Consider the following 12,500-nt stretch of genomic DNA (forward strand, 5'->3'; position numbering starts at 1 on the left):
AAGATCTAGCCAGTATCTTTTCATGGACAGCAAGAGTCCGCTTCGTTCGTTGTTTTAAAAAGGCTACGTTGTTTGTTGCTGCTACCCACGTTATCTCCAGTGGTGACTGTTTAACTTACACAGATGCGCACACACAAGAATGAGCGCTCACACCACTACCCCCTAATGCTATGCCTCTTTATTTGATAACCAGTAATCGCCTCGTCGAGAAGGCCCTAACCCTGCAGATCATAGACAGAGAACGCATAGGCCTACTGTATGCTTTGGGTAAAGAACACTTTGCATGTCCAGTGTACACGGAGAATGACAGTGTCTTGGAGCGGCCACACCCCCCGCAACTCCACTTCCAATGTCACTGATTCCGACAGATATGCCCGACACTTCTGCTTTTTATCTGGTGGTGGTGGAGTTGACCGGACATCTGAGGCTTCAGACGTTACCAATTTATCATCATCTATCGCGTCTGGCCTCTGAAAAAACTTTTAAGGCTAGTCTGCCTGGGCCTGGCCATGTTTGAACCGCCTCACTCATTTGTTCGTTATTTTAACATGGAGGTTTTAAGCGTGCGTCCTATTTGAAATGCAGCATAGGCTATGCATGTTGTTTAATAGGTTACTTTTCAAACGGTAGAGCCTGTTCATTTAAAAACATGGAGGGACGTATAATATAGGCTTATTCTCAAATTCAGATTGTGTTAGGGGACGGGATTATTAGCCAATTTCAATCGGACAATTTGACCGGAGAGATTTAATTTTGTCGGACATTATTTTTTTTTTCCGGCCAATGTCCGGTAATTACCGGACAACGGAAACCCTGGTGTGTGTGTGTTTGTGTATGTGTGTGTGTGTGTGTATGTGTGTGACAGAGAGAGTCTGTGTCTCTGTGTGTGTCTGTGTGTATGTGCATGTGTGTGCATGTGTGTGTGCGTGTGTGTGTGTGTGTGTGTATGTGTGTGTGTGAGAGAGAGTCTGTGTCTCTGTGTGTGTCTGTTTGTGTGTCTGTGTGTATGTGCATGTGTGTGCATGTGTGTGTGTGTGTGTGTGTATGCCTGTGTGTGCATGTGTGTTTGTGTGTGAAAGCTTAGCAAGCCTAGAGGGAGTGCAGTATGACGGGGGACTCACTGTGGATGACTGTGTATTCTGACTGTCATACCAATGAGCCTGTGGGCTAGTGGGTGGTGTGGTCAGCGAGCGTGACTCCCACTCCGAGGACCAGCTTTAAGGCCAGGTGGGGTGGCTGACCTATCTAAGAACTACACACCGTAGCTTACATACAAATGAACAGAGTAAACATCTTTTGCACATGCATGGTCAGCAACTTAATAGTACCGCTCATATAACCCAAATCAAGTAGCTTCACACAGACACACTCTCACATTCACGCACACTCCCACACACACACACACACACACACACACACACACACACACACAGTCAGAGCACACACACGCACACACACAGTCAGAAAACGCATCACACAGATACCCTCCCTGGAGGGCACGTTGACAGGGATAATGAACAGCAGATCTGATGCGCTGAAAGGACAGAAAAAAGCAATTAGAGGTGCTGTGCATGCATGTGTATGTGTGTGTGTGTGTGTGTGTGTGTGTGTGTGTGTGTGTGTGTGTGTGTGTGTCTGTGTGTGTCTGTGTGTGTCTGTGTGTGTCTGTGTGTGTCTGTGTGTGTGTGCTTCTGAGAGAGAAAGTGTGTGCAATATTTCATGTAGAGAGGGGGGTGGTGGGGCACAGGGAGGAGCTCAACCCATCTGCTGTACTCCAGCCTACAGCCACTGAGGACCACAACTCACACTGACACACACACATGCACACACACACACGTACAAACACACACGTGTACACACACACACACACACACACAGAAAGAATGTGCAGAAAGAATGGACACAGGAAAAGTTTCGCCGAGGTCTCTAAAGCTTTGAACACACCAAGCATGCACACCAAGCATGAGGCACAGCATGACAAAAAGAGGAAGAGAGATGGAGAACGGAAGAGGCAGATAAGGAGAGAGAGAGAGAGAGAGAGAGAGGGAGGCACATAAGGGAAGTTGGAAGCAGCTGGGAACTCGGAGGCAGACAAACGGAGAGGAGGAGGAAGATGGGCAAGAGGAAGATGAAAGATGGACAGCAGGGACGAGAGAAGAGAAGGAAGGGGGGAATAAAAAGCCAGGAGTAGAGGAGTGAGAGAAAAAAAAAATGGAGTTCTGCGGCAAAGTACATGAGGGATAAGGAGATGAAAATGAATCCATGGAGAGCCCGGAGACAATCCAAGGGCAGAGAAAGTGAGAGAATGTGATTAAATGAGAAAGAGGGTGAGAGAGAGATAGAGAAAGAAATGAAGAGAGAGAGAGAGAGAGAGAGAGAGAGAGAGAGAGAGAGAAAGAAATGAAGAGAAAGGGAGAGGGAGAGAGAGAGAGAGAGAGAGAGAGAGAGAGAGAGAGAGAGAGAGAGAGAGAGAGAGGGAGAGAGAGAGAGAGAAACATGATTGAATGACATTCTAGCAGTCTTACCTTCTCTTGCCAATGCAGGATTCCTATGATGACCAGGATGAAGACACACACCCCGATGAGAGCGATAGCCGTCAGCAACACTATATTACTGGGGGTCAGGTACAACTTAGCACTCCAGCTGTAAGAGTGAGAAAGAGCGAGAGAAAGAGAATACAATCAGAAAATGAAGAGATAATGGCACGATTGAAATCCACTTCAGAACAGACACATGATAATGACAACTGACATGGTTTCCTCGGCCTTAATCATATACTGTACATTTCTAATGAAGCATCATGACACCTGACATTTCCGTCTTTCCTCTACTTGGGAAACCTCAGGACCAAAGACACAAGAGTACTAATTAAATCAGCCGAGGCATCCACTAGGAACGCCCGTATGGCTGGGAGGAATAGGCTTCTACTGAACCCCACAGAGAAATGTGACATTATAACTGTCAGTGCAGTGCAGTTGTGTAGGTCTATTAATGGTGAACTGCACCCCACTCTAAACAGCCTCACTCCGATTTAAACATCAGACCATACGTGTTATCCTAACACAGAGGGCCAGAAACGTTTTTGCGCCCACTTCAGGCGTATTTGATTTGCAATGTGTATCATGAAAACATGGCGAGGTATGTACAAACAGGCCACAATGAGGAAAAAGCGCAGACTGCCTGTCGCAGGAGCTGCGAATGGCTATCTGTACTTTTCCTTGTCATGCATATGCATTCATAGGAGGGTCAGGGGAAAGTGGGAGTATCGCGCAAACACAGGGGAGGAGAAGTGCTAATAGCGATTGATTAGGTCTTCCGCCATATATGAAAACAGCGCACGTCTGTTTTGCGGTGAAAAACTTGCACCTGTTAAAAGCAGGTGTAATCCAAATCACGGTTAAATGCGTCAATTACAGAAACTTTTAGAGACAGCTGAATCAGTATTCAGAGCATCGGTTTTCTTCATTGTACTACTACTGTATGTCAAAATCAAGCTAATGGGCTGATTGTAGCTGTTTACACTTGCACAAGCAAAGTAAGCGCTTGTGTTTAGTCAGGCTGCAGGTAATACATGATATAATTGTGGTTGGTCGAACACTACAACACACGTTGTGGGAGTATCGCGCAAACACAGGGGAGGAGAAGTGCTAATAGCGATTGATTAGGTTATCCGCCATATATGAAAACAGCGCACGTCTGTTTTGCTTGATAGGAGCACGCACATGTAGCTCAGATGGATACATACTGTACACACGGATCAATTAATAATGTATGGAAATGTATACCGGTACTTGTGTGTGTGTGTGTGTGTGTGTGTGTGTCTGTGTGTCTTTGTGCATATATGTGTGCATGTAAATACACATTTGCTTATATGACACATTTCCCCATCTGAGGTTAGAAAGTGCTTCACAGTATGTGTGTGTGTGGGTGAGTGTGTTGACAGCCGGTTTGACATGGCTGGAGGGGGAAATGAATGGGATTCTCTGCAGGTATCACGGCAACACAGTCTGTAGGTGTCTTCACCTAACACTCAAAACTGTGAAAGTGTGAAAGTGTGAGCGAGTGATAGTTGCTGTGCGCTGTGCTCATGTGTGACAAAAGCAGCATGCAGGAGTGTGTTTCTCTGCAAATGTGTGTGTGCAGTGTCAGTGTGTGTGTGTGTGTGTGCGACTGTTCGTGTGTGAACATAGGTGTTTGTGCCGACAGTGAATAGCGCCATAGCGTTTGTTTGCCAACATTCCTGATGCTAGCTCTTTGAATAAAGAAAGCCCAAAAGTGTTTCTGTAGAGAACTGATCTGGAAACAGCTGTTACGACTGAGGTTGTGACGCGCTAATCGCTGGCCCACATACTCACAGCAGAGGGCTAGACACAAGTTGCTAGATTTAATATTTAGTAGCCTCAGAGATATGCAGATGGTAAAGGACTCCAAATGTTGAGACTTTTCCAAAAGAGGGATAAGGAATTGATAAAGCAATGTTGAAGATGCAGAAGTAAATATTTATGTCTATAATTCAGAATGTGTCTTGCTTGAATGTATGTGTTTGTGTACTGCTAATGTAGAATGGTTATGTCCTATATTTCTGTCTTCCTTAAAACAGACATTAATAAATTATTCAAATGAGTGTGTGTCTGCACGCAACTGTGTGGATCACTGAGTGGGTAGGGAGTTATGGCGATCAGTGAGTTGGGATGATGGGGTGTGTGTGTGTGTGTGTGTGTGTATGTATGTGTACCTGCGCAGGTCATCAAGTGGGTAGGGAGTAATGGCGATCAGTGAGTTGGGATGATGGTGTGTGTGTGTGTGTGTTAGTGTGTCTGTACCTGCGTGGGTCATCAAGTGGGTAGGGGATGACGATGAGCTGTGAGTTGGGGATGATCGCGGTCCACTCCTGTTTCCTGATGTCCTGCAGAAAAACAGAGAGAGAATCATAATCAATACACTCTGCCTTTCTGAGCCACAATTCTTTCCCCTCTCTCTGTCTGTCTATCTCTCTCTCTTTCTCAACCCTTCCCTTACACACACACACACTAATCCAGAAATGACCACTTCTCACACTAGTCAGGGCAGCTTTGAGTCAGTGGGCATGAATACCGGGCTGGGCAGAGGCCACCCACCATGCTGGGCTGTGGGTGCCAGACGGGCGGCTGCCAGGGTCTGTGGCCGGGCCGCATGTGGAGCTGCTGGGGCAGGAAAAGGGGCCGTGCAGTGTTTTACTTACTCAACTCAGACACTATCTCTATCTCTCTCTCACTCTCACTCTCACACTCTCAACTAGACAGTAATTAGCAGCCACAAATGTATTCATCTTTCAGGGAGAAAAAGGGGTCCTCTAGTATGCACTGATTTTCATTTCTTACAACACAATTGTTTTACACACACACAAACACAAACACACACACACACAAAGAAAACATGTATGTAAAGTATAAAAAGGCATTCTCCTGATCATATTTGACCAACATTCTAATCTGTTCCCTGTTTAATTTGAAATATTATGTTGTTTTTTTATTTGTGTGTTGCTTTGGACAAAGGCGTCTGCCAAATCCATAACTTAGCTCATACACACACACACTCTCTCTCTTTCTTTCTTTTTACACTCTCTCTCTCTCTCACACACACACACTGTACATACATACACACACCCTATATAAACAAATGCAACAAAATCACAAAACTGCACGCAAATTTATCAAAGCACAAATTTACTCCTGCCCAACACCCCCCCACACACACACACACACACACACACACACACACACGCGCGCTCTTATGAATTGCTGTAACATCCTGTCTCTAATAGAGTGCAGTGTACGCACTGCTTCAGCACTGGGGCTATTTTCAGACTGCCTCTTAAGAGCCCATCAGGGAGGGAGGGTGCCTAATGTGAGAAGACGTGAGGGGATGCCACACACACACACACACACACACAACCCTATTTCCCTCGTACACACACACACACACACAAACACACACAGCCAGCCCGCTCGGCCGTCCGCCTTCCTGCCTGCTGATGGGGTCAGCTCACGGCCCCGAGGAATTGCGGATTGGCAGGGAGGCTAGAAGAAGCTGAAGGGCTGGAGAGGGGGGAGGAGGGAGGGAGGATAGATGGAAGTGGTTGGGCTGACTAAGCGATGGGCATGGGGGGGTTGGCTTGAGGAGGGAAGCGAGAGAGAGAGAGAGAGAGAGAGAGAGCACTAAGGTTAAGGGGCTGTAGGCTGAAGACAGGGGGAGGATGGGGGTGGGTGGTTGTTATGTGGGGATAGCTAAAGGAGGGAAGCCAGAGAGAGAGAGAGAGAGAGAGAGAGAGAGAGAGAGAGAGAGAGAGAGAGAGAGGTGGGGAAGGGACTGGAGGCTAAAGACTGATGGTGGTGGGGGGTGGGTGGTTGGTAGATGGTGATGATGGGGGGATGGCTGCAGGAGGGAAGCTAGCGAGGGCAGCAGAGGTTCAGGCTGGAGGTCTGGGCAGCTAACGGGCTGGCTTTAGGGCTGAGGTGGTTATGGGGGCAGCACAGAGGTCAGCGAGCCAGGAGGTGAAGTTCACAGAGGTCAGGAGAGGAAGAAAAGGGGACCTGTGCCAGTGGCCACTGTGCTGAGGTCCATTGGACTGTTAGGGATTTTTCTCAAGTGTGCCTTTTGCCATGCTACAAAAAAAAAAAAAAAAAAAAAACCAAGCCCAGAGACCATATAAAATAACAAACAAACAACAAAGTACTTCCTTCAATCCTACAATGAGAATCACCATACTACAAATCCCAAACATAGGCAAGCACCTCCTTGGTTAAATTCTTGGTAGCGGTGAGACATAAGGGGGCTGGATTGTTATGGATGAAGGGGACCTGGAGGAGGGACTAACGACTTGGGGACCTGATGAGCAGGAAGAGGAAGCTGATGTCTGTAGACCGAGGAGGTGAGCTTCAATGTGACCAGTTTCTCCATTCCCCAACACTCCCTGCAATTAGCAGCGCATCTGCAACACAGGCGAGAGAGAGACTACTACTAGTCCGTGTATGAGGACGCAGGCAAGACTGCTACTAGTCTGTATATGAGGAAACAGTTGTGAGATTTTGGAGTAGAGAATGAATCAGAGAGCGAGTGAGAGACTCAGAGGCTGTTTTCTAAGAGGAGGAAGAGGGAGTTTATTATCACCACAAAACTCTTCACTAATGGAGACCTCTCCTGGGACTGAGGGCAAAAGTGGAGAGAGAGAGAGAGAGAGAGAGAGAGAGAGACGAGAGGGGAGAAGTGGGAGTGATGAAAAACAGACGAGGAGAGACAGACAAGAGGCAAGATATGAAACAGAAGAGGGCTGAGAGGAAAAGAGGGATATGAGGAATTAGAAGGAGAGAGAAAGATGAAAAGATGAGAGTCAGGATGCAGAAAGAGGAGGGAGAGAAAGAGGGAGAGACAGAAGCGAAGAGGAAGAGATAAGCATAGAGAAAAAAAAAACATACTGTATACGTTAAGGGACACAAAGTACAGATAAGGTAGAAAAAGGCAGTAAAACAAAAGCAAAAAAGAAAGCACAGATGCCAGATAAGAACAGGTCCTCCAGCTTAGCTGCTATTCTAACACCGAATGGCTGCAGCAGTGTGAAGCAGCGGCTGATCCGCTGAATGCTGAGCGATGTCTGCAGATGTCTGCTGAGAGGAGCAGTCCACTGGTGGGGCAGGGCAGAGCAGGGCAGGGCAGAGCAGGGCAGGGCAGAGCAGGGCAGGGCAGTTGGGGTACATACATGACTGTATGTGGTTCAGTGAGAGTGTTTTTTAATGTGTGTATAAGTGTTTTTATGAGTGGGTTTAAGAGTGTGCAAATGAGTGTGAGCAAGGGGAGTGAGGGACGTGTGTGTTTGTATGTGTGTGTGTGTGTGTACTGTGCCATAGGCATGGCACAAAATCTGCAATTCAAATGTCCTTTGATAAAGACCTCTGTTCAGCTCTTTGGCATGCGGGGAAGCTGACATACATTCAGGCAGGCAGGCAGGCAGCAGGGACTTAAGAAAAGAACAGAACAGAAAAGAGAAAAGAAGAGAAAAGAAGAGAAGAGAACTACTGGAGAAGCTGCTGCTACCATTTCAAACACGGCTCTCTAAAAAGCTACCGCCGCTAGAGCCGGCACAATATCCATTTCTGATCAGAGCTAGGAACACACACACACACACACGCACACGCACACACACTCACACACGCGACACACTCACACCGACGGCTTTATCAGCACCTGCGCATACATGCCTTACGCACGACGCACGCCTTTTTACTCACACACACACCTCACACACTCACACGCCTTGTACTCCACAAGACGCGACGCGATGCTAAGACGCGATGCCGCACGCGACATGCCTTACCTGCACACCTGCACACACGCACACACTCACACACGCACACACTCACCTCCAGATGAGGATAGAGTGGAGGAAGGAGAAAACGGGATGAGAGGAGAGAGGAGGAAAGGAGAGGAGACAAGTGCCAAGGCCTTTATTTAAGTGACTAGTTTGCCTGTGTGCTGGTGGAGAACACAAGTGGAGAACACACAGATCCACCCCTTAGCTGTGGGGATGAGAGGATCTTTCTCCTTCTCCTTCTCATACACACACGCACACACACGCACACACACACAGTGGAAAGAGCAGCTCTGGCCGGCTTTGTCCTGGATTTGAGGAGCTTGATTCCTTGCGCTGGGTTTGTATTTGCTGTTTCCATGACTATGTGCCCTCTGGATTGTCTGTTTGTCTGTATGTGTGTGTGTGTGTGTGTGTGTGTGTGTGTGTGTGTGTGTGTGTGTGTGTGTGTGTGTGTGTGTGTGTGTGTAAGGCGGATTCTGAGAAAGTGTCTGTATATGAGTATGTTTCTGTGAGTGTGTACTGTAGGTGCACTGTGTGTGTGTGTGTGTGTGTGTGTGTGTGTGTGTGTTTTGTATTTTCTACATGCTTATTGTGCTGGCTTCCCTCTGTTGGATGTGGGGGATTTTACCAGTGACACAGATTACAGGCTAAATTAAAGCGGACCATCTGTATCCAAGCCATTGAACTGTTAAATGCTTGACTTTAAGGGAAGAGGAGAGATGGACTTCTCTGCATAGTCTGTCTGCCTCTCCACCCTCTCCATGTGTGTGTACTGTCTGTCCACTAGCTACTTTTTACCACTGTCTTACTGCTTCACCGTTTGCGTGCTATATTAGCACATATGCATAACCCCTCCCTCCATCCCACAGCCGGATTGTGGCCACACTTATACCTTTACTTAATACTTAATGCTTTATAATCAATACTTGTATAATGGCTGTAACCCTATTACATCAACCCATTCTTGCACTGATATAGTTTTTCTATACTACCTTGCCTACTCTCTTATATGTCCATATTTATTTGATGCTGGTCTCTAGACTTTATTCTTGCACTGTTGCACTGTTGGACTTACTCATTTGCACCATCACCATGACACTCACTCTCACAGAGCACCTTCCCTTACTATGCACAGAGAATCACAGGCTCAGTCCCTGCCTCAGTCACTGCAAGCGCCTCATGCTTAATCACCCCTAAGCACACTATGTGGATACTGTTGTAGACTTGATTTAGATTTAGTGTTATTTAGTATAATTTGTATTTTAGTATATTCTTTATCTTCTACTGTCATTATTGCTTAGTTGTGTTTTTTATATTATATACCTGTATTACTTTTTCTGCTGTTAGTGAATGTTGTGTGTGATGTCTGTATGCTACTTAGACCTTGAATTTTCCCTTGGGGATCAATAATGTGTGTCTGTGTCTGTGTATCTATCTATCTAAGCCCTCCTCTGGGATTCACCTGCCCACCCTTACCCCTCACCCCCCTCCCTCTCTCTCACTCTCTTTCTCTGAATATGAATGTGAATATGTGTGTGCGTGTGTTCCTTATGGTCACTCAGCTTCCCGCAAATACACTACTACAGTAATGTGTGCGTGAATGTACATTCAGGGTTGCACATCTGTGTGTGTGTAAAAATGTGTGTACGAGCATCAATGTGCTTTAGTTCAAGTTAAGAAAAGTATGTCATACATAAAAAAACACTGTTAATTAGAATGTGAAGATGCACAGGGTCTGCCACTGGGTGATAGTGTGTGAATGTACCACACAAGTACACTACTGTATGTGCATGTGTGAGCATTTGTGCTGGAGTGGTAGGAGTATGTATTTCTGTCTTTATGCCTTGTGTGTGTGTGTGACGTCCCTGCTCGGTCCGTCTGCTTCCTGCTGGTTGTCTCTGTCATTGCAGGTATTGGCGGCGTGGGCGTGGCCAGCGCACCTGTCGGCGCTAACTGGCCTGTGCATAAAGGGCGCCGGTGTTCCCCTGCTGCAAGAGCTGTGGGGCTGCGGTTTTTTGGGCCTTCGTGGGCTTTTTTGGACGGCCTAGTTTTCATTTGTCTGTTTTTGCATCCACGCATTTCACTGCTCAGTCCATATCACACTCATGCACTTCGCTGGCACACTGACTCCTTTCACTGGCACACTGACTCCTTCATATACTGACTTGATTAAGGTTTTTGTAAAATAAAATGAGTAAAAGTTGACCATTGTCCTCCTTTGTTTTGGTTATGGCCTTTGAGCCAGGCCTGAACAAGTGTGTGTGTGTGTGTGTGTATGTGTGTGGTTACCTTGTTACCAGGTGGACGGGGGATGCCCACGTAGAGGTGGTCGAGGAAGTTGGCACTACGGCCCAGACCCAACACCGTGTAGGGCAGCTGCAGAGAGAGATGGGCCGACTGACTGAGCTGACCCGCTGCAGGAGGAGAGAGAGAGAGAGAGAGAGAGAGAGAAAGAGAGAAAGAGAGAGAGAGCACTTTAACACTCGTTTAACAGATCATGGTCATACTGTACATGCTCACAAAGTTACATCATTCTAACACACAAAAACAAAGCTCAAGCACAAAGCCTACATCCTCCTCCTCACAAGTCACAACTCTCACATTATTCTCCCATTATCAGAAAAAGAGATATGGAGGAGGAGGAGGAGGTAGAGGGAGAGAGAGAGAGAGAGAGAGGAGGGAGGGAGAGAGAAAGAAAGCAATAGGGAGAGAAAGGGAAGAGAGGAGGCAAGAAAGAATAAAGAGCGAGAGGGGGATATGGAAGAGGGGACAGAGAAAATTGGTGAAAACTGGTGAAAAAAAAGTGGCAGAGGTGTCAGGAGAAAACAAAAGAACGGGGTGAAAAGGGAGAACAGATGACCAGCAAGAGATGTAGAAAAAACAATCAGAGGTGCAGAGAGAGAGAGAAAGAAAGACAAAGGACGAATGAGAGATAAAAAACAAGCAGAAAAGGGAGAAAGACAAGAACGAGATGATAGTGGATGAAATCAGAAGACATAACGGAATGATATATAGAGAGATAGAGAGGGAGAGAGAGAGGGAGTTAGAGAGATAGAGTTAGAGAGATAGAGATGATGAGATTGGAAACAGATAAGAGGAGGAAAGGAAAAGACGGAGTGTGCATGAGAGGAGGACAAGCAAGAACGGAAGGAAAGGAGCAGAAAAGATAACATTAGCATCTGAAGCTTGTTCTGCCTGGCAAGTCAAACCCCTGCTGTGACTGGAATAAAAAAAGAATGAAACAAAAACGAGACACAGCCCCGAGTCCTGCCCTCCCCACAATAAGAAAATGACTTCCTTCCTACTTCCCTCCTCTGGACCTCCTCATTCCCGCTCAGCCGACACATCAGGCTCCCAGCGGTGGGAGTCGTAAACAGAGTCACTACCATTGGCAACACCAATCAGCCAGACCGCCACAAGGTCCACTGATGGGCTGAGGAGACGGGCCAGACACCTGTGACGTGACTGACTCCAGCGCCGTCTGTGACGTGACTGACCCCACTGCTGTCTGTGACGTGGCTGAAGGAGGTGGTATACAGTACTCCTCACGTTTGTGCGTGTCGAATACGTGCATCATTGACGCATGGTCACAATTGTTGGGAGGCACATAACCTCCCCCCCCATACCGTGTTAATGAGGTAATTCTCGCCATGCACCGCGTGTGCGGGATGTAGACGTAGGACTACCAGGCTCTTAACTCCAGCACTGTTTGCGACTTGACTGACACAAACGTTGTCTGTGACGTGACTGACTCAAGCACTGTCTGTGATGAGACTGACTCAAGCACTGTCTGTCTGTTGTGACCAATGGCCAAGGGCTAGCCATTAATATCCAACTCTATAGCAAATATATGACAGAGGACCCTGTCTCTTCTGACCAATTACAAGCTCATAAAACCTGGCAAGTGTTTGACTGTTTCAGCTGGAAAATCTATAATCTAAACACTATGGATATTTTACTTCTCCGTTCCTCTCAACTAGCTGCAGTCAGCATTTTTTAATTAGAAAATTAGAATGCACTCAGTCGAATGCATACCTCTGCCAAGGCCCAGCAATGCCCTTTATTTAATATCAACCCTTTAAATATGGCAGATTTTTACTACTGACAAGGAGGATATGTTTTCACCTGTGTATATTTGTTGTATGTATGGATG

At 46.7% G+C, this 12,500-nt stretch overlaps 1 protein-coding gene across 2 annotated transcripts in view; it reads right to left on the bottom strand.

The window, feature by feature from the left end:
• itfg1 (integrin alpha FG-GAP repeat containing 1) overlaps positions 1–12,500 on the bottom strand; it is a 158,786-nt gene that overhangs the window by 7,565 nt on the left and 138,721 nt on the right. Inside the window, exons 15-18 of one of the 2 annotated variants that reach the window (XM_048262832.1) lie at positions 10,637–10,761; positions 4,824–4,906; positions 2,526–2,643; positions 1,038–1,534 (exon numbers count right to left, since the gene is read on the bottom strand). In XM_048262832.1, coding sequence (XP_048118789.1) covers positions 1,346–1,534; positions 2,526–2,643; positions 4,824–4,906; positions 10,637–10,761 — 515 coding nt within the window. In that variant the 3' untranslated portion in view covers positions 1,038–1,345. Of the gene's footprint in view, positions 1–1,037; positions 1,535–2,525; positions 2,644–4,823; positions 4,907–10,636; positions 10,762–12,500 lie in introns of those variants that run through there. The other variant, XM_048262833.1, reaches the window with a different exon arrangement.

Source organism: Alosa alosa, chromosome 14 (genome assembly GCF_017589495.1).
Source record: "Alosa alosa isolate M-15738 ecotype Scorff River chromosome 14, AALO_Geno_1.1, whole genome shotgun sequence".
In the NCBI taxonomy this organism is placed as follows: Eukaryota; Metazoa; Chordata; class Actinopteri; order Clupeiformes; family Clupeidae; genus Alosa; species Alosa alosa.